Source organism: Heteronotia binoei, chromosome 9 (genome assembly GCF_032191835.1).
Source record: "Heteronotia binoei isolate CCM8104 ecotype False Entrance Well chromosome 9, APGP_CSIRO_Hbin_v1, whole genome shotgun sequence".
Taxonomy (NCBI): Eukaryota; Metazoa; Chordata; class Lepidosauria; order Squamata; family Gekkonidae; genus Heteronotia; species Heteronotia binoei.
In genome coordinates, this window is record NC_083231.1 from 97,087,927 (window position 1) to 97,109,404 (window position 21,478).

At 42.8% G+C, this 21,478-nt stretch overlaps 1 protein-coding gene across 3 annotated transcripts in view; it reads right to left on the bottom strand.

The window, feature by feature from the left end:
- Positions 1–21,478, bottom strand: part of GRID2 (glutamate ionotropic receptor delta type subunit 2) — a 1,226,781-nt gene that overhangs the window by 262,880 nt on the left and 942,423 nt on the right. For 2 of the 3 annotated variants that reach the window (XR_009555818.1, XM_060247052.1), the window contains exon 10: positions 349–546. The exons of the other annotated variant lie outside the window; for it this stretch is intronic. Coding sequence is in view for 1 of the 2 variants with exons in the window: in XM_060247052.1 (XP_060103035.1) it covers positions 349–546 (198 nt within the window). In the remaining variant the exon portion in view is untranslated. The remainder of the gene's footprint in view (positions 1–348; positions 547–21,478) is intronic. 3 annotated transcript variants of the gene reach the window in all.

Consider the following 21,478-nt stretch of genomic DNA (forward strand, 5'->3'; position numbering starts at 1 on the left):
ATGATCCTGGTATTCTTTGGAGGTCTCTCATTCAAATATTAGTTAGTGACAACCCTTCTTAGCTTCCAAGATCTGATGAGATTAGATTAGCCTGGGCTATCCAGCTTGGGGAGGGCGGAGGGTAATTTAAATATTTAATTAATTATTGTAAATTAGAAGATAGATAAAAAATGATAGCTGTAAAATAATACATAACAAGTGTAAAAGAGCACCCTAATATTTGGATAGGAAAGCCAAACTTATATTTGGGGGAAAGAACAAAGGGAAAGATGAACACAAAACCAACAACAAAAAAATGACAGCTTCAAGCATTCCCAATTTTAAGACAATAGGTAGTAACAGCCTTACCTTAAACACTAATTCTCCTATCAATCCATTCCAACTCCCATTCTCCTGGGGGCGTCCATATTTGTGATCTGGTGCTACATATATTTCATATGTGAAGCCAAGGTATGTGGATAAGGACTCTAAGACATCAATCGAAAAGCCTTGGTATTTCTTCGGTTTTCCCAAAACATTTTCTGAAACCATCACAAATGGCTCTTCCTACACAGGAAAGAAAAAAAACCACACACCTGGATTTGTAATAAAAAGATTCATAATGGTCTGAAATTGCACATTTATAATGGTCTGAAATTGAATCTAAAGTCTTTAAAACCATGTTTTCTGCATCATGCTTTATCCCAGCTCCTTTCCCAGCTGCCATGGATTTACTCTAAATTTTGGTCAATGCAATCTGGCAACCCTAAGTTACTATTTTGCTGTCACATGGCGAATGAACAGCTGCCATATTCTGACAGGTAGAAAAATTTAAAAGAGCTCAGCATCAGTTGACAGAACAAGCACTCTCCATCTTCTAACCTACAGTATTCCATCAGTTCCATATGAGCAACAGTGTACTACCCTGTGTAATATGGCATAAGTTCTTGTACATCACAGCCAACTTCAACGGGTGCATAACTTGCTTTGCAAATTTGCTAAGACAATCAATAGATGGACAGACAGACAGACAGACAGACAAGGGATCTGTGCAAGTAGTTTTAAATAGTAATCCAAAGTCAATATGAGAACTACACTTTGCAATCTGATCATAGTGAGGTATATGACCAATTTCACACTCACCTTACGCCACTCTCATGTTCATCTTCTCAGTGTGGCTTCCTTCTGATTTCCCACTATCTGCCCCGGGGCTGCAGCAAGGATCGGCGTTTTCGTGAAGCAAACATAAACCGCTAAAAACCAGTTTCTGTTTGCTGCATGAAAATGCTGATCCTTGCTGCAGCCTTGGGGCAGTTAGTGGGAAATCGGAAGCAAGCCGCATTGAGAAGATGAATGTGAGAGTGGCGTAAGGTGAGTGCGAAATCAGTCTATGTCATTCCTTGAAGGCAAGTGACTTACAATGCCTTTCAGAGCAGTTCTACTCAGAATCTTACTCAAGTCTACTTGGTGGGGCTTACTCCCAGGAAAGTGTCCTTAGGACTGCACTCGGGTGGGTGTTGGTCTGAAGCAGCAGAACAAAGTTCGAGTCCAGTGGTACCTTGAAGACCAACAAGGTTTTATTCAAGGTATAAGCTTTTGTGTGCAAACACACTTCTTCAGATACAAGCTTGTTATTCCAGTTTGGTCCTTGTAACTTTTGAACACTGTTTATTATGCTTATGCTAATTTGCTGCTCACCCTCCACCTATATCTGGACTTATAACTTCCATTTCACTGTACCTGAAGAAGGGTGCATGAACACAAAAGCAAACGTTGGTTTTAAAGGTGGCACTGGATTAGAACTTTGTTCTTAAGATTGCACTGTTAGTCCAGCAAGTGGGATCCATGCACAGAAGATGGATTTTGGATATGCATCTGCATTAAAAACACTAATCATTTTTTGGTACAAATGAAGACAGAACATAAGACAGGGGTCAGGAACCTCTGTCTTGAGGGCTGTATGCAGCCCTCGAGGTCACTTGATGTTGCCCTTGGGAATTGCTGGGCCAAACCAAGCCATGTGGCAGCCTCTCTGGGGCCTGGCTGGCCAGACAGGATCATGGGGCCCAGCTACACTGTGCAGCAGCTTCCCCAGAGCCAGTCAGAGATCACAGGGCCCAGATGTACTGTGCGGCAGCCTCCCTGGGGCCTGGCTGGCTGGCCAGAATTGCTGCAGGGCCTGGAAAAATTACTGCCACAGTTCAGTTTGCACTTGATTATCCTAGATGGTGTGGCCTAATATGCTAATGAGTGTGTGACCTACTATGCTAATATTAGGGGATGTGGTCTAATATGCCACTGAGTTCCTGCTGGGAAATAGGAAGAAAGCAGCGCTGAGAAGACGAATGTGAGAGTGGCATAAGATGAGTGCGAAATCAGTCTCAGATTCTACCATGACCTCTCTCTCTCTCTCTCTCGGCATGACCAAATTCTGGGTAAAACCCTGATTGATTCTATAACACATGTTAGATAAGGAGATTTAATATCAAACCTGAAATAGCCACACATGGATATTATTCAACAAATTAATTATCTGAGATAGTCACCCAACAGTGTTCATTTTCAAAAAAATGAGAATTAAGTGAAAGGGAGATTCGTAAATCAAAGGCTTTACTTTTTTTAAAAAACCACAGATTGGACCAAAACAGCATTTAAAAGAGCTAAGAAATTAAGCTGATGAAAACCTGTCTGCTTATTAAATTTAAACAAATTGTGAATTCTTAGCACTGACTATTAAGGTGTCAATTTTCTCATGTAATAAATCTGATCTGCTGGAACAAGTATGGACTAATGCACTTACACACACACACACACACACACACAGAGTCCTGTACTTTATCATAAGTACATTTTACATAATGTTCCCAGCTCTGTTTAGAACACTGGGTGAAGGGTGTATTTCAAGAGCTGGTAATTTTCATATTAGGAAGGATTTATTCACATCACTTGTTGGGTTATTAGATAATAGTGGCTCATAATTTAGAATTTGCATTCAGTCAGTTAAAAAGTGACTGCTAATTGCTCATTTGATTTACAAGACTGTTTAAAGCGTACTGATTTTGCAGCTCTATCTCAGCTTTTATTACGCCATGTAAAAAGCTGACAGGTGAGGAAGTCAGGAATGGCTTCCAGAGAACTGAGCAAAAGGCTTCTACCAATCCAAAAGGTATCCAGGATATTCTCAATTCTACTAAGCATGAAAATATGACCACAACGCAATCTTTTTTCTGGTCTGCGGCTGGACTGGGGCGTGTTCCTGTACACGCTCTGACCTGGATAGCCCAGGATAGCCTGATCTCATCAGATCTTGGAAGCTATGCAGGGTTGGCCCTAGCTAGTGTTTGGATTGGAGATCAGCAAAGATTACCAGGGTCATGACATGGAGGTAGGCAATGACAAACCACCTCTGAACATCTCTTGCCCTGAAAACCCTACACCAGAAGTCAGATGTGATTCCACAGCAAAATAAATAAACAAATTCATGCACCTGACAGGATACAATCCTTTGTGGAAGCTAGACTCATATGAGTCTTCAACTAGTAACCCAATGGCTACCATCATCCAGCTCTGGCCAATGAAGGGAACTGAAAGAAATCAACCAAGAAAGTCTTCAGTTAGTAAGAACACAAAGAAGACCAAACGATGGTCTCAGTGTCCTGGTCAAGTTTGCCTGCTGGTCTGAACATCAAAGAGAAGTTGTTCTTGTTTGCTGCAAACTGCCTCTTTTTTTGCTTTACCAAATGGAATCTAAGACACAAAAACCTTCAGGATACCCACAGGGTAACAGAGATGGTGACATCCACATGGCTAGAAAACCCTGCCAAGTCCTGTTGAACTATTCACCTCTGAGAGGAAACAGTCATGAGTATTTCAGAAGGAGTATTTCAGTGGGCATTCTGATGTTGTTGGCCATCATAAGGAGCAGGTTCACAGGAAAAGTGAAAGTGGAGTGTAGGTGCAGGGATAGGGGCTGGGGTCTCCTTGATCTTTGTTTTGCTCTGATACTATGCTACATCCTTCCAGGTGTGTGCTTAGATAATGAATCTTAGCACAAGTTATGGTATCTATTGTAACCTTTTACAATGCTTTAGTCCTGCATAGACTTGAGTAAAACTACAAAGGAATAAACCTATGGAATAGTCTTCATTTCAACTTGAAAACAAACCTGAAAAGAATAGGAGATAAGTCGCTCATGCTGTTTCTATCCTCAACATGTTGCCTGTTTGAATGTACTGTCATGAAACTGTCCCTGCATTTAGAAAACTCACATGTTAGAAAACAGGTTCAGGCTAATTTTCTCTTAATGAGATAACTTTTTACAGGCGGAGTAGTTTTTGTGTGTGTGTGAGAAGGTATTCAATTATACAGCCAGAGGTAGCAGTATGAGAACCCCATGGCTTCATTCCCATACTATCATGGGAACAGACTGAATCAGAGCAATGGATCCAGTTCAGCATCTTATTTCTCACAGTGGCCTCCATGTGCTCCTGAAAGGCATACAAGGAGAGTATGGAGACCAAAGTCTGAAAGGCATACACAGAGTATGGAGGCCAAAGCCTCCTATTACTGTCCACCCCCATGCCCCACCATTGATATTCATGTCTCTGAACATGAAGGTTCCATTCAGACATTGTGAACAGGTAGATTTGTCCTCTATGAATTCAGCTAATCCTCTTATAAAGCCAGCTAAATCAATGGCCATCAATACACCTTTCGGCAGTGAATCCCACAAATTCATTACTTCTTCAGTAAGCAGGTACTTCATCTTGTCCATCCTCATCAACATCACTCAGTGCCCATGACTTCTAGGTATTATGGAGGGACACACATATAAAAAGGCCAGCATCATGTAAGTGGGACCAATCAAGTGGATGATTTCTATCCAATTGTGGCATGGCTGGGAGCAGCTGAACGATCAGTTGGAAAGCACTGTCGCAGTGCTAGACTCTCAAATGTTACCACAGGAGCAGCATGAAACAAAGCCGTGGAGAAACCATTTCTGCATGGCTGCTGTAATATTTGAAGGGCTCTCAGAAAAAGCTTTGCCACTTGATTTGGTCAATGTGGTTGCTCAAACAGGAGAATGTAGTTCTATGATGGACTATTCAGCTTCTGAATGAAGCCAAATTGACTTCATGTCAATGGCAAGCCTATAGGACTTGTTTTGCTTTGATACTACAGAATGTTTATTATTGTTACTGTTGTTGTTGTTGTTTTTATCCATTTAATTCACATCAGTTTTACTCACTTCCCCCTAATGAGAACCTAAAACAGCTCACATCATTAATTTGGTCAGTATTCTCTACTCCAACCTGAAGCAGCTCTTCATTTTATCCTTACAACAAACCTGTGAGGTATGTGAGGCTAAGAGAGTGTGGTTGGCCAAAGGTGATCTTCTTTGGCACGAGTGGGGATTCAACCCTGGGTCTTCCAGGTGCTAGTCCAGCACTTTTAACTAATACGCCACACTGGCACTCCACTGGCTTAGTTCCTGCAGGGTGAGGGATAGATTTCTCAGTTAACATATGCAAACCAAATCAAAACCTGAGCACATTTTCGTTATTCTCCTGGAGATAAAAGGGCAATTATTTTATTTCTAGTTCATAAGTTTGACAATGATCAGAATAAAAAGTGGTCCAATCTGCATACGGGTAGCAAAATCACGTGTGACAGGGAAAAGAAAAGAGGACTGAAAGAGACAGCTGAGCAGTGAATTTTTCTAAGGCCAATAGCAAACCAAAAGAATATGCTGACACTTCATTACTTGAGGGTATGAGTTCAGCTAGGGTAACGTGAGATTGCTAAATAGTTTCACAAGCACTCTCATCAAATTATAGGAAATGTGAAAAAGTGATTTCTGCTGATCTTCTTTTACTGGCACCCTGCTGAGGAGCCACAGGAGTTACAAACCTCTAGTTATTTCTTTCCCCGCCAGAAATATCTGGAGAAAAGGTCCTGTGTTTTTATCATGCCAGTCATTGAGCAGAAAAGGCCCTTGAGGGTGAGAGCTCTGGGGGAGATGTTTAGAACAGAACAGGTGATTTCTTAAGGATACTTCAGCCATTACAGGAAAAGGTCCTGTGTTTTCATTATGCAAACTATGGAGGAAAAGCTGAACCATGCAGTTTCTCATGAAGCTCTAGTTTATTGTTCTCTCCCCTTCTAGCTGCCTTATACTGAGGCAGACCACTGGTCTATCAAGGTCAATGTTGTCTATGCTAACTTGAAACAGCTCTCCAGGGTCTAAGGCAGAGCTCTTTCATGGCACCTACTATTTGATTGCCCTGACCTGGGTGGCTCAGGATAGTTTGATCTTGTTAGACTTTAGAAGCTAAGCAGTGTCAGCTTGGGTTAGTATTTGGATGGGAGACCACCAAGGAAGTCCAGGGCTGCTACACAGAGGTCAGACAATAGCAAACCACCTCTGAATATCTGTTGCTCTGAAAACCCTCTGGATTCGCCATGTTGTCTGCGACTTCATGGCACTTCCCACACCACCATTATCAGATTCTTCTGATAGGGATGCTAGGAACTGAACCTGGAACCTTCTGCATGCAAAGTGGAAGTTCTATCAATGAGCCACAGCTGCTTCTCCCCACTCAGTCACATCTCCTCTAGGAAAATCATTGCAAGCTATTTAGTTTAAACAACAGTTCCCTCCCCTGTTTCAGCAGGGAAAGCGGGATATAAACAGAACTAACTAACTAACTAAATAAGTTAGTATAACAGTAGTGTGCTGAGCACAAGAGTTCTTTGGTGGAGGAGGAAAGGTTAAACAGAAAGCTGCTTTACACCTGCTCTCAGCTCCTGCAGTCTCTATGGTGAATCTCTTTTCTATGTTAGAAACAAGATGTGGATATGCAAACAAATGAAAAGCAAAAAGTCAATCCCATGTGTAAGTATAAGCATCTCCAAATTCTACAAGAATAGCTATGATTATAATTATGGAAAACTGGGGACACATCTTTGCTGTACCCTTAAACTATTCTTTCTTCAATCCATGTTTGCTAACACCCAGGGCTTTTTTTTGAGCAGGAATGCACAGGAACGCAGTTCTGGCTGGCTTGGTGTTAGGGGGTGTGGCCTAATATGCAAATGAGCTCCTGCTGGACCTTTTCTACAAAAATAGCCCTGCTAACACCTACTGTTTCTAAAGACACCACTGTTTTAAAAATGTACTTGTCGTGAAGTGAGTTCTGACTTTCAAAAGTTTATACCATGGACATCTTGTTGGTCTCTAAGGTGCTACTGGACTCAAATCTTGCTCTTTTACCACAGATCAACATGGTTACTCAACTGAAACTATTGTTGTGAGGGACAGTCTCTTTTTTTTGGTCCATAGGTACTAGTAGACCAAAAATTTTATTGACTAGACAGATCCACAGAATCTTCTCCCGCAACTGGTAATCGCTTATCAGTTTGACTTGGCAGTGAACTGAGCTCTAGTATTCCTAAAACTCTGGGCACCCTACCAGCCTGTACAAAGCACCCCTCCCCTACTAGTCAGTGTTGCCATAACACATCAGGGGATGGTGGAGCAGGATCCAACTCTTTATCGAAATCCCCCACCTATTCTACAAACATTGAGCGCCCTTTAAAAAAACCATTGGATTGTCACTAACAGTTATTTTGTTGCGGGAACTGTCTTGTTTTAATAAGGGAAACATTTTCTAGACAGATGGCCAAAGTTAGACAAAAGAGCACAGGAGAAATATGTTGATTTGTGAGAAATGGAAATAGAATCTGCAGGGGCCCACAGCATCTGGGAGGGTTTGAACTACAAAAACATGACCTTATACACTGCAGTAGAAAGAAGCGACAACTTCAGGTAATTAAACTGCCTGTTGGTATTCACCAAGCATATACAATGACCTCAGTGTCTACCCTTTATACTTTTATGATCAGTCAGGGATATGATATTTTAATATTGATATTTTAATCCATTCAGTGGAACTCAGCAGAGGAATCCAGGTCTAATTTTCATTTCTGCTAGGAGACACACAATGTAAGTACAAAACATAAGAAGCTATGTAAGAAAAATGGTGCAGCATCTATTTCCTATATTTTCTCCAAAGGAATTGATATATGCCTTCTGGAGATCAGTTGTAGTTCCAGGAGATCTCCAGGCCCTGCCTGGAAGTTTGGCAACCCTAGCCCCACAAGTCCTTGTCTGTTCCTATTTCCTTGCCTCTAATACTCACAGACTGGTCTCATATAATCATACATAACACATACTTTGTCTCTCTCTCGTTTTGTCTGAATAGGGGAAATAATGTTACAAAGAAAAAAAGAGGTATACTATTGCATCAACACTGTTTTTAAAAAATTCAGTGGTATCTGGCTGGCCACTGATGAAAATATGGAGATAAATGACTTGACACAAACTATATGCAAGGCAGATTTTCAGGGTCTGAGCCCCCCAAAACCAAGCAACTTCTCTGAGCCTTCATTTGCTGCTGCAACAAAACAAGCATTTCACAAAGAGCAAACCAATTCACTACCCATCTAGATCATCCCAAATTAACTCCTCCCAAAACACCATTTTAATCTCATTTGCTCCACTTGCAAAAGAAAGAAAATACCACAATTTTGCCTTATTTTTCCTGCTCAGCAACACAAACAAATAACTGCTTAAGGGCCAAACTAGACATAATGGTGGAAAAGCCCAGCAGGAACTCATTTGCATATTAGGCCACACCCTCTGACATCAGCATTGTTTTACATAGGAACTCATTTAGGCCACACCCCTGATGATAAGCCAGCCAGAACTGTGTTCCTGTGCATTCCTGCTCAAAAAAAGCCCTGTTAGAGCCTAATGCAGCGCCATGGAATTAGGAACTCTCCCCCCTCCCTGGTGTTTCAAAACTTGAAAAGGTCACTGGGGGGGGGGGCATGAGAACCTGGTCCCACCACCCTGTGGGCCTGAGGCCCTCACAGTATTTTTAAATCTTGTGCATCACATCAGGCTCTAAAATGGCGTCATCATCTCAAGGTCAGCCCTGGAGATGCCATCACATCTAGTTTGACCCTAAGGATATTGTCCATATAATAAAGGCATGTCCAGAGAACACATAAGTAGTTACTTGACTATCAACTGTCTTTGAAGACTAGTTAAAGTCCAGATCCAGCTGTCTTCTGGAATCAGCAGAATTGTCTCTTTAAGCTGTCTTCTGGAGAATTTTTTTTTAAATCCTGATGTATACTGTTAGAAGTTTGTTTTTTAATTATTCTGGAACAGCCTATCCTACATCACAAAAGGAATGGTAACACTGACAACAGCTGCAGGTATTTTGTTCTTGCTTGCATGCACAATTATCTCTTTTGACTTGTCCAAGTCTTAGGCTCCCAAATGTAAATGTTAATCATTTTGGACATTCTTCCTCACAAGTTTTAAGAAAGAATCTTGCGGCACTAATACTTTATTTTCTTGACTGCTTTATTGACTACATTTCCATGGTTTACAATTGGGTGAAGAAAAGCACAGCAGCTTGTTATTTTAAATTGTACAGCAAAAATGGTTCACCTCGACATTGAAATCGATGACTAAAATTTAATTGAAATGTTTAATATTCTCATTACAGAATCTTTTTCACTAGCCAGGGTAAAATAAAATAAATTCTTTTGAAGAACATTCCGGATTGGGTTATAAACTGTCTAAATGGCTACAAAAAACAATGTTGACATTTGTTTTTTCTTGTTTGTATTTCTACCCTGCCTTACTTCTATCATGGAGCTCAAGGCAGTGTACATTGGATTTCTAATCTGGCACTGACCAGAACTTCTTAGCCTTACTAAGTTAGCTGCACCATGTGTCTTCAGGCCTTCTCCGCCAACAGCTGGTCAGGAGAAATCAACAGAAAGCTGTGGACATGAGGCTATGGGCCAGCTATCAGGCAAGGTAAAGGCAGAGTGTGAGAATGATAAATGTGTCTGGCTTCTTTTCCCATTAATATCCAGGGAAGATCCGACGGCTTCATCTTCTGCTCACAATGAGTTTCTGACCTAATGCTGACTGAACTTACTGCTGATGTTTTCCTTAGCTGCACTTCACTATTAAGAGAGCCAGTTTGGTGCAGTGGTTAAGTGTGTGGACTCATATCTGGGAGAACCGGGTTTGATTCCCCACTCCTCCACCTGCACTTGGCTGGAATGGCCTTGGGTCAGCCATAGCCCTCGCAGAGGTTGTCCTTGAAAGGGAAGCTGCTGTGAGAGTCCTCTCAGCCCCACCTAAGATGTCATCACTGGGGAGTCTTCCAAAGGTCCAGTGTCCCTAAAGAAACTACAACTTTCTGGAAAATTCTTGTGGGGATTTGGTGGTAGGAAAGAGCTTTTCCTTCATAGTCCTTGATGAAAGAAACCTTTCTTTGAGGCAAGAAGTGGATGGCAAGACAGGCCAAAGTTTTTTCAGGAGTCCTTGTTGTAACTATAATAACCATTCCTCTTGCCCTGGGAGCTGCTGCTTTAGAATCTTCCTCCATCTGTTTTGAAAGGGTGTTAATACCATTTGGAAGAAAGGTGGCATGGTATGGCCCAAGATGGTATCCATTCAGGGATAATGTAAATTTGATGCAATGTTGGAATGTAGCGACAGTAAGCATTAGAAGACAGCAACCAGTCAATCGAAACTTTCTTTCTATAGGATATATCCATGCTGCATTTTTTAAAACATAGCTGTCCCTTGTCTAATTCTTTAAGGACTACTTTAAAAAAAAGATGTAACAGCAACAAAGCACAGTTTCTTACCAAAAAGAGACAATTTTTCATAAACAACAGTAAATCCTGCATAAGGCAGATTTCAGCAGTTTATCAAGTCCTAAGCCTTTTCTTCTATTCTGCTTTTAAATTTTCCCCTGGTATTTGGTTGATGTGCATTTAAAGAACTGGCTGCTGTTAGATGGCAACAATTTTTAAGTTTCAAGCAACTGAAAAATATTTATTCCTGAAGTCTGGGAGTTATTTTTAAAACACAGACTCATGCACATGAACAAATATTAAAAACAAGCTTGCTTCACAGAATTTTAAAGGTTCTCATCCTTCCAGTATTCTGGTTTAGAATCACTAATCAGTTTTAACATGACATATAGAATTTGACTTTAACTCTGTTGTCAAAGAAGGGAACATCTGCAAAGAAGGGAACATCTGCATATTAGCATCTCAACTTAAATTGGAGGACACACGCGAGAGAAACACACCCGAGACTAACCTGAAAGGGCTGGATTGCCGGGTGGGCAGGAGAGGTCTGAACTTGGAGGAGGCATTCCCCCTCCCCGGTAGGCTGGGCAGCCAGCAGAAGTGGGAGCCTCAGGTGAGTGCGGTTGCTGGCTCCACGTCAGCAGAGCTGGGGGCAGCAGGACTGGTCTGTTTGGATTCTGGCGGGCTCTGTGTCCTGATGACGTTGAGCCTCCCTGAGGTAATTTAAACAGCACGACCAGGGTTTTTTGGCAGTATGCTTCTTGAACTTATGGCCAATATCCCCACCTCCCACCATTTGCACGGGGAAAAGGAATCCTTACATATAATTTTCTTTGCAGCAAAGCTCCCTGTTCAGCTTCCACAGTCTCTGTTCTAGTTGGGAAGTACCTTGGACTCTCAGCTGTAGCAAGTCACATAGTGAGAAATAACATCAGGGATATGTTGGGACTTTCTCTAAATCTTGACCTGGAGGATATATTCTTAAGCTCAAGGTCCCACCGGCATCATTTAACAGAGCTGAAATGCAGCCTACCTAAGGGACTAGTGTGTTGCTTAGACTTCTAGTATTTACACCAAGCCTGGCTAGCATAGTCCTCTTCTTCCTTTTCTCCTGGGTGTGGCAAAGCGAAGGATGGAAGAAGTTATCAGGCTCTTTCAACTTGGTACCTTCCTAGGGTTGCCAGGTCTGTGTTGGAAATTATCTGCAGACTTTGGGGGTGGATCCAGGAGAAGGGGGGTTGGGGACAGGAGGGGCCTCAGCGTGGTACAATGCCATAGAGCCCACCCTTCAAAGCAGCCATTTTCTCCAGAGCCGGTAGCAGCAAATTAGAGCATGAGTGGATCCATGTTGTGAGTAGAGCTTGTTGGCGTATCTGTTGGTATGCCCTGGACTTGCGAGGCTTAATAATAGAAAGCAACTGTGGCACTCTGACTTGCGCTAACTATTTACATTTATTTACAAGTTTACAGTTATGCTGGTATACACTGACAAAGTGCTTCACCAGACAACATGATTGAGAGCAGAGATGAACAGTACAGCCTATTCACAGTTATATACATTGCAGCAATACAGAAGCACCAATCAGCACTCAGTGCTGAGTCATCTTGCATAGGCAGAATACTCTGGACAGAACCGGTATGAACCAGATAAGGGAAGCTGTCATGAACCGTCACAGATCACTGGCATCTGACTCCAGCCTGATGTCTTACTAACAGCAAGCATATGCTGACAGAGCTGTGGCTCCGTGTAACGTCGGGAGAAAGAGGCTGAGGAAGACCTATTGAAACTGTGAGGAGTCCTTTTAAAAACGGTTCCTTATTCTCTCTGTACCATCACAAGTGGAACACTAAGAATTTAAAGACTTCACCCATATCTTCATTAAGTCCTATTTGAAGAGGTTATCATTCTTTGTGACTGTTGAGAGACTTCGTGGGAAAAATTTCAAGAATGTTCAGGGTTCCTTAGTTTTGTTTTTGTTTTACTTCACTAAAAATGCATATTTACGCACTTTGCATGAAAGTTTTATTGCTTCTGGTGGTTATCTTGTGTTGCTTATTTTCTCCAGGGCAACTGATCTCTGTCAGCTGGAAATCCACTGTAGAAGCAGGAGATCTCCAGGCTGCACCTTCATCACTTTCCGTGTTGTCTGAATGGGCTGGCACCCTCCACTTGTGGCCTGAAGATCTCCCAGAATTACACCTAACCACCATGCATTAGAAATAAGTTCCCCTGGATAAAATGGCTGCTTTGGAGGGTGGAGTCTGTGGCATTATACCCTGCTAAGGTCCCTCTCCTCCCCAAATTTGTCCTTCACCAGAAAGTGTTCCCAAATCTCCAGGAAATTTCCAACCTGGAGTTAGCAAGCTTTATTGTGAGTCTCAGTGAGAAAGGTGGGTGATAAATGAGGCTGCTACCACCTCTCTGATGATTGTCAGATATTTGTCTGGTAGATGGTGTTCTGAAATTTGAGATCTAGCCAAGTTCTTGGGACTTGCAGATGTATCTTTGCAGGATTCTTGCTGTTCCAAACAACACTGACCTGAGCTGGTGTTATTTATTCAATGCCCAGAATGTTTTTCCTGAGACTTCTAGGCACTGCTCCAAGGGCTCCAATGACAACTGGCACGATGGTAACCTTCTTCATTCAGAGGTGTTCTAACTCTATTTGTAGGTCTTGGTATTTTGTATTCTTCTCCTGCTGTTTCTTTTCTATTCTGCTGTCTCATGAGATTGTAGTATCAATGATCCAAATCCTATTTCTAATTCCCGCCCCCTCCCCAAATGGTGATATCAGGGATTACGTTCCAGCTCAGGGGTAGTCAAACTGTGGCTCTTTCACACATGTTGTGTGGCTCTTGGAGCCCTCACTGCCCTGTTGGCTGGCTTGGAGAAGGTGTTTCTCTCTTTAAACCATTTATCTAGGCCAGGCCAGCTGGCAGCTCAAAGAATGCATTTAAAGTTGCTTTCTTTCCCTCTCTCCCATCTATAGTCCTTCCTTTCACTCCCTCCCTTCCTTGCAGCTCTCAAACATCTGACTCTCATATCTTGTGGCTCTCAAATATCTGATGTTTATTCAATGTGCCTCTTACATTAAATAAGTTTGATCATCCCTGTTCGAGGTGTTTATCTGTTCACATCTCAGCTCCGAAGACAGTGTTGCTTGGAACAGCAAGAATCCTGTAAAGATATATCTACAGTTCCCAGGGTTGTTTTTTTTTTAGCAGGAATGTGCAGGAAAGCAGTTCCAGCTGGCTTGGTGTCAGGGGATGTGGCTTAATATGAAAATGAGTTCCTGCTGGGATTTGTCTGCAAAAAAGCCCTGCGCAAAGCAATGGTGATACCAGGTGTGGCCTAATATGCAAATGAGTTCCTGCTGCGCTTTCTCTACCAAAAAAAGCCCTGGCAGTTCCCAAGAACTTGTCTAGATCTTGAATTGCAAAACACCATCTACCAGTCAAGTATATGACTGTGAATGATGATGATGACAAAGATGATGATGATATATCAGGCCACAGCCAGGTTAGGCATGCCAGCCTCCAGGTGGACCTGGGCATCACCCAGAATTACAGTTTATCTCCAGACTACAGAGAAAATGCATGCTTTAGAGGGTGGATTCTCTGGCATTGCACCCCACTGTCCTCCCCAGGCTCCATCCCCAAATCTCTAGGAGTTTCCCAACCTGGATCTGGCAATGCTACCCCCCTCCCCATCCCTGTTGGTGGCCAAGGGGGACCTGGCATCCTTACGCCAGGTTCAATCTCTAGATTTCTGTGATAGATCAGGGACTGCACAAAAAAGGTACTTTTCCAACAATTTCTACAAAAGCCTTCAAAATGGTTTAAACTGCAGCCGGCTCCTGCAACGGAAGCAATTAGTTCTGTTTAGATACTGCATTACTTGAACTATTATTTTTAGAAGTGCCAGCAGTTCCCAAGCCCCTATTACTTACTACATGTTATCTGTTTTAAATTAAAAATGACTGCCTCCCAGGAATCTCGTGAAGCGTATTTCATATTTACTGACAGCTTCCAATCCAAGGCCCGGTGCAGCTCGAAAGAATAGCAAATAGCCAAGCTCTACTGTCATGCATCAATCCTCAGGATGATTTTATTCATCCAGCAATAAAATGAGCCCATTTATCAGTGCCGCTGTAAATTACCAGCATTTCAGAGGAGATTTTTCTTCATGGGGTTTGCTAGGAAACAGTTGTCCAGCTGCCTTCCCTTCTGCAGACGACGTGACCAAGAGAGTACAGAAAGCAAAACATTTGGTTGCATGGATAGATCTACTCCCCACCCCCCCACCTAAAGATTCCAAGCACAACTCTGTTATATAGATTTTAAAAATACATTTTTTGTGTGTGCAAAGCATGCAGGGCCTTCCCCCCCAGCAGTAACGCACAAGAATACAGCTCCAGCTGGCTTGGCATCGGGGTGAGGGTGGTGGGGTAGGGGATTGGCCTAATACACAAATTAATTCCTGCTGGGCTTTTTCTACAAAAAAACCCTGTGTGAAACAATGGTGATGTCAGGGTGTGTGGCCTAATTTGCAAATGAGTTCCTGCTGGGCTTTTTCTACAAAAAATGCATGATGCTGCAGTGCACAAACATCCCACTGTATTTTATAGATGTAAAACATAAGGAACTAGGGATGCCAACCTCCAGGTGGGAGCTGGGATCCCCCAGAATTACACCTCATCTCCAGATTACAGAGATCAGTTCCTCTGGAGGAAATGGATGCTTTGGAGGGAGGACTCTGTGGCATTGAACCTCACTGAGGTCCTGGTCCTCCACAGGCTCCATCCCCAAATCTCCAGGAGTTTCCCTATCGGGATCTGACAACCCTACCCCCCCAATCCCCTGCCAGCAGCAATGGGGACTTGGCACCTCTATAAGGAAGAGATGGGTGTCAACCCAGAGGAATTTTCTGTTCAAATTCAGATAGAGGGAGATGCAAGGATAATGTGAGATGAACAGGGCCAAATGAAGTTAAACATGCATGGGTTTTGTTTCAATATAAGCACTTCTTTAAAATGTCCTCACAGCAACCCTGTGTGGCGTGAGGACTGAGAAATTTCGCTTGCCCACAAGAGAGGAATTCAAAATCCTCATTTTTGCTCTTTTGATCAATGAAACCTTTTTTTCAATTTAGATTGTGCAAATCAAAGCCATAACACTTCAGTTTCGTGGCATTCTCAGTTCCCTTGCCCCAAATTTCCCCGATGTTATCTGGGCATCAATAAACCAACATTACATATTCTCAGAACTCAGAGAGCAGATCACTCCCCCCTCCCACTGCAACTTACTCAACTAGGGTTGCTAATCCCCAGTTGGGGTGGGGGAACCCCTGTTTGGATCGCTTCCCCCTGCGCTTCAGGGCTATCAGAAAGTGGTGTGTGTGTGTGTGAAATGGCTGCTGGGTGCTCCATTATTGCCTGAGACCAGTCCCCATAGGGTATAAAGGAGAATCAACGCATGGGTATCTGGAACTCAGGAGGGGGATGTGTTTTTTTGAGGCAGAGGCACTAATCCTCCATTATTTTCAGTGGAGGGAAGGCATTTAAAAGAAACCAGTTCCTTTAAATGTGATGGCCAGAACTCCCTTTGGAGTACAACCACACTTCTTCCCTCCCCTCTCCCGGAGCCTCCTGGTAACTTCTCCACCAGCTTGTCAGCCTCACCTGGCAACCCTACACTCAATCTCCCACATCTTTACTCTTGGGGATCAGCAGAAACTGAAGAACAACACGTGGGAACCATGAGGGTCTGTGAGAATCATCAGAAATTGCTACCTCCTCTTCTGTACCCTGCCTTTCGAACTTCATCACTAAATCCATGTCCCTATACATGGTAGTAGAATGTGATGTCAAGTTGCAGCTGACTTTTGATGGCCCTGTAGCGTTTTCAAGACAAGAGATAGTCAAAAGTGGTTTGCCATTAACTCCCCTGCATAGCAACCACAGACTTCCTTGGTGGTCCTCCATCCAAATATTAAGCAGGGCCAACCCTGCTTAGCTTCTGAAATCTGAAAAGATCAGGCTAGCCTGTGCCATTTCAGTTCAGGGCATCCCTACATGTACAAATGACCTCTATTGTCATGGATAAATCATGTATAAAGTGTACAACATGCATTCATAATACAAAAAACCTACAAAACCAACAAGGAATGTTGAAGAAGCCAAACCACTGAAAAAATATAAGTTAACATGGCAGTGGAGGTGGAAAGTGCCATTAAGTCACAGTTGACTTATGATGACTCTATAAGGTTTTAAAGGCAAAAGACATTCAGAGGCAGTTTGCCATTGCCTGCCTCTGTATAGTAACCCTGGACTTTCTTGACCCTATTCTTCTGATATAATTTATATCCAGGAATCACTGTATCCCACTGATTATCCTCATCCCACCAAATTTCTTGTATTCTTCTAGTCAGATGTAACAGTTTCTAGTCACTGACTGTTATTGATGTTGACCAGTAGTTAAGCATGTCATGTTGATCAATGGAGAACCTTTAAGTGCCTGGCAGAGAAGTAAAGTTTGTTCATCAAAATGTGCCAACTAAAAAGCTGCTGCTAACTGGCTTCATTGAGAGAGAGAGAGAGAGAGAGAGAGAGAGAGAGAGAGAGAGGGGGGGGGGGGATGGATGGATGCAGGAGAGGGATGGGATGGGAATATTCATTCTACTAATGATGTGGAAAGGCCTCCTCAATATTACTACCATTGCTATGCTTATGCTAAGTATGCCATACTACAATCTTTGCAGTGATTATATTAAACTAAAGCTCTTGTAGTAGTTAATCCAGAAGGATTTTTAGAGGGGTCAAGGCATTTGTAGTGAAGGTCCTTTGTTTTTTTATTTCTTTACAAAAGTATATGGGTTAGGTGCATGTAGAAATACTACACTAAAAAAAAAATCAAACAAAGCAATGGGGAAACTGATAAGACTTCCCCCCACTTGTCAATTTCAGTAAGGGGAAAGTAGAGAGGAAACAGTGAAGCCAGCAGGTGTGTAATGCAAGAAGGCTGAGTCATCTACAGCACCACAATCACTCCTCTGCCTCAGATGAGACAACAGTACTAGCCAGTTCATTCCTGAAAGACAACATTACTAGCATAAGTTAGCATTTGGAAAACCAAAACAATGAAAGGCACACAGAAAATGCAGCATTGGAGCACTGTGTTGCACCCATATTCTCAGTAATAAATGGTACATGTATGCAAAAGACTAGTAAGGACTTGCTCTATATCAATAGGGCCTTGGGTATCATATCTGGGTGGAAAAGCAATGCAGGAATTTTTAAATAACATAAATAAATATTAGCTGTTGGGACTCATTTTCACACTTCATTTCTCCTTTCTTACTTTCAACATTGCTATTATCTTTTGTCTAATGAAAAAGATCTCATCTAATTCAATGCAGACTTTGTGTATGTACTAGGACCCATGGCAATGTGCCAGAAATTATGATCATTTTATACAGTAAGTGGGGGAAAATATCACAATATAATACAATCCCCCCAAAAAGAGTGGGCAGGCTTCCAGGGGGAAAAAAAGTGAAATGTCAGGAATGTGAACGCAGGAGGGAATTGTCAGTGGCTGACATTAACTTCTGAAAAATAACACCAATACTCTAGAGCAAGATGGCCAGCTGGTGCCCTGTAGGCCAGATGTGATCCCTGAAGCTATTTCATCCGGTCTCTGGTGGCCTCACTAAAAATGTTCTCCAAGTGTAACTAATAGAGATTCCAGCAGCAATGTTTCATCTCTCTTCTGGACTTTTAAAAAAATATCTAAGTGGTCAAATATATGGTATATTATGCTGTGCCTGAGCATGCATTTTCCATAACACAAATGCTTTTCTGGTACTACTACTACTATGCATTAGCATTTGTATAGTGCTTTCAGTTTTCCAGAACAAGTCATGTATCTTATTGCAGTAAATCTTACAAGCCTGAACTCTCCCTAGAAGCTAAAATGACCAAACTGAGGCTCTCATTCTTTGATCACATTATGAGAAGAGTTGAGTCACTGGAAAATATAGCAATGCTAGGAAAAGTTGAAGGAATCATTGCATCCCACTGATTATCCTCATCCCACCAAGTTTCTTGTATCCTTCTAGTCAATTCTCCAGGTATCTCCCAGCTGACAGACTGCAGAGAAACACCTACTGAGGACATGGTGCCTAGCTGATTCACAAAGCTGAGGCACCACATTGTACTTTTATGCCAGGTACCCTTTTCCACATTCTCAGGTTTAGCATTACAGTGACAAACCCAAAGGTCATGACAAATAGCCACTACAAAAGGAAAGGCAGATGACAAGGCCTATCTGAGATGTAGCAAGGCGGGAAGTCATTAATAAAAACAACCCGGTATGTTACAATATAAGGGGCCTGCCAGAAAGGGCTAGAATCAGATAACAATGGATTTTCAACCTTGTTGAGCACATTTTCAACATAAACATCCTTTTATACTTGGCTTTCTCCCAAATGGGGACCCAAAGTAGCTTACACTATTCTCCTCTCCTCCATTTTATCTTCACAAAGACCCTGAGAAGTAAGTTAGGCTGAGAGTGTGTGACTGACCCAAGGTACCCAGCAGGCTTCCATGGCAGAGTGGGGATTCAAACCTGGGTCTCCCAGATTCTCATCTGACAAACTAACCATTACACAAAACCAGCGATGTCATCAGTAGACCAGGAGAAGTGACAGTGATTCTTATTTCGTACTGGAAAAACCACACTATGAATAGACATTAGTAAATTGTTTGTAGGCCACCCCAGGCAATAATTGTTTGTTTTTGCTGCCCCAGGCAAGGCTCCGCCCCCACCTTCCTGTGGGGGAGGGCCCCCAGTGCCGGCCCAAAACAGGCCCCATTTGCACAGAGGGCTGCTCTTGATGAGCCCTCCATGCAAATGCCCCCCACAACCTTCCTGCAGTGTGGGAAAGCCCAGCAGGGCCAGATGGACCCGTTTGCACAGAGGGCTCTTCTTGAAGAGCCCCCCATGCAAATGCTTCCCCACCACCCCCACTGCTCAACCTTCCCGCAGTGCAGGAAGGCCGAGTGGGGCCAGATCACTCAGCCCTTCCCCAGTGCTCTTGGAGGATGCTGGGGAAGGGAAATGCTGCTCTTTCGGCTCTGAGGGATTGGGGGAGTTCCTCTGATTTCTCAGAGCTAAAAAAATGAGTGGGAGGCTCAGGGATGGTGCAAGCGGGAAGGGGACACCCATCCTCGCCCCTACCGGGAGCTGGCACCCTAGGCAATCATCAAGTTCACCAACTCCCACACACCAGCCCTGAGGTCAGCAGTCAGAAAATGGCCCCAATGATCCTCCTTCATAATGTCTGAATAGTGAGCTGTGACTCACTATTAGCCTATTATCCCCCCTCCCCCTCCCAGCTGCTCCTCAGACTCCAGCACGGTGCCTGTGGGTGCCATGGTGCTCGCTGACACCTTTCCTGATGCCTACCACCTGTATTAGAAAGTAGGAGGGGGCAGGTGAAGCTTTTACCCAGCACGGCTTCTGATCAGCCACTGAACATTTGAATGACTGTAGATTTTTAAAAAACATTACTTGGTCAGCAGCTGCCACCATATTGTTTGAATGAAAGTAAGCTTCGGACGCTATTTTGTAGCTGGTTCTGCCTCCTTTAGCTGCCATTTTGTCATGGCACTCACCGTGCTGTATCAGAATTCCAGAGGTGCCTGCAGGCTCAAGAAGGTTGGGGACCCCTGCACTGCAGGTTGGCTTAGATCCAGTGACTCAAACATCATGCAACTCTTTAGTCCCTTTTTTCCTTGCCTACACATAGGTATTGAAAATACAAGTAAATGGGTCTTCATTTTTACTTAGTATGAGAAGTGAGAGGAGATAAGGCACTGTACTCTATGCCAAATGGTTATCATCATTTCAAACTGAGAATTGCCAGAGGTCTTTAACAAGAGCGTAAAGTGATAAGTGAAGAACCCTGCAAATCATAGCTGGAACTCTCTCTGCATGGTTAGCTATCTACCTCTCTCTGTCCATTATGTTACTCCCCAAGGGTATAGAATTTAACATGAAATAAACTCTGCTTAATAGAAGTTCAGCAAAGTAAAGTACGGGGAGCAAAACATTAGCAGAAGGATTTTGTCCATCATTGTTCTAAATAATCATTATAGAAAGCAAAAAACAATATTATGGGTCAAATTATATCCTGCCATGGCCTTGTTTGTGGAAATGAAGGCTTTTTCCTCCATGATTATGACTGACAATTTGACGGTTATGAATAATACTTATAGAATAAACTAGTTTCCTATAAATTCCTTGAATCTGAACCATTAGTAGGATTACCAGCTCTAGGATGGGAAATTCCAGGAGATTTGGGGGATGGAGCCTGTGGAGAGGGGAGTTTGGGGGAATGGAGGGAGCAGGATATGATGCCGTAGACTCTGCTCTCTAAAGCAGCCATTTTCTCCAGGGAAACTATCTTGGCCATCAAGAGATCAATTGTAGTAGTGGGAGATCTCCAGCGACCACTTGGTGGTTGGCAACCCTAATAAAGATCAAGCACCCCTTTCTTGGCACAGTTGCCCTAAATCTTAAGAATGGAAGCACAGAGTTGCCATTGAAGCAAAATATTGGATTTGCAGGCCCTGATCAAGCAAAACTTCTGCTGGAATTCTGAGGATATTTTAAGTTTTTTAATGAGATATGCATAAATTTTTTTAGCACCAGGTGCCATCAAATTTCACCCCAAACTAAATCTGATCCATACACAAGGATCTGGTCCGGCAAAAATCTGGAAAACAAATTAGGGGAACTAACAGGG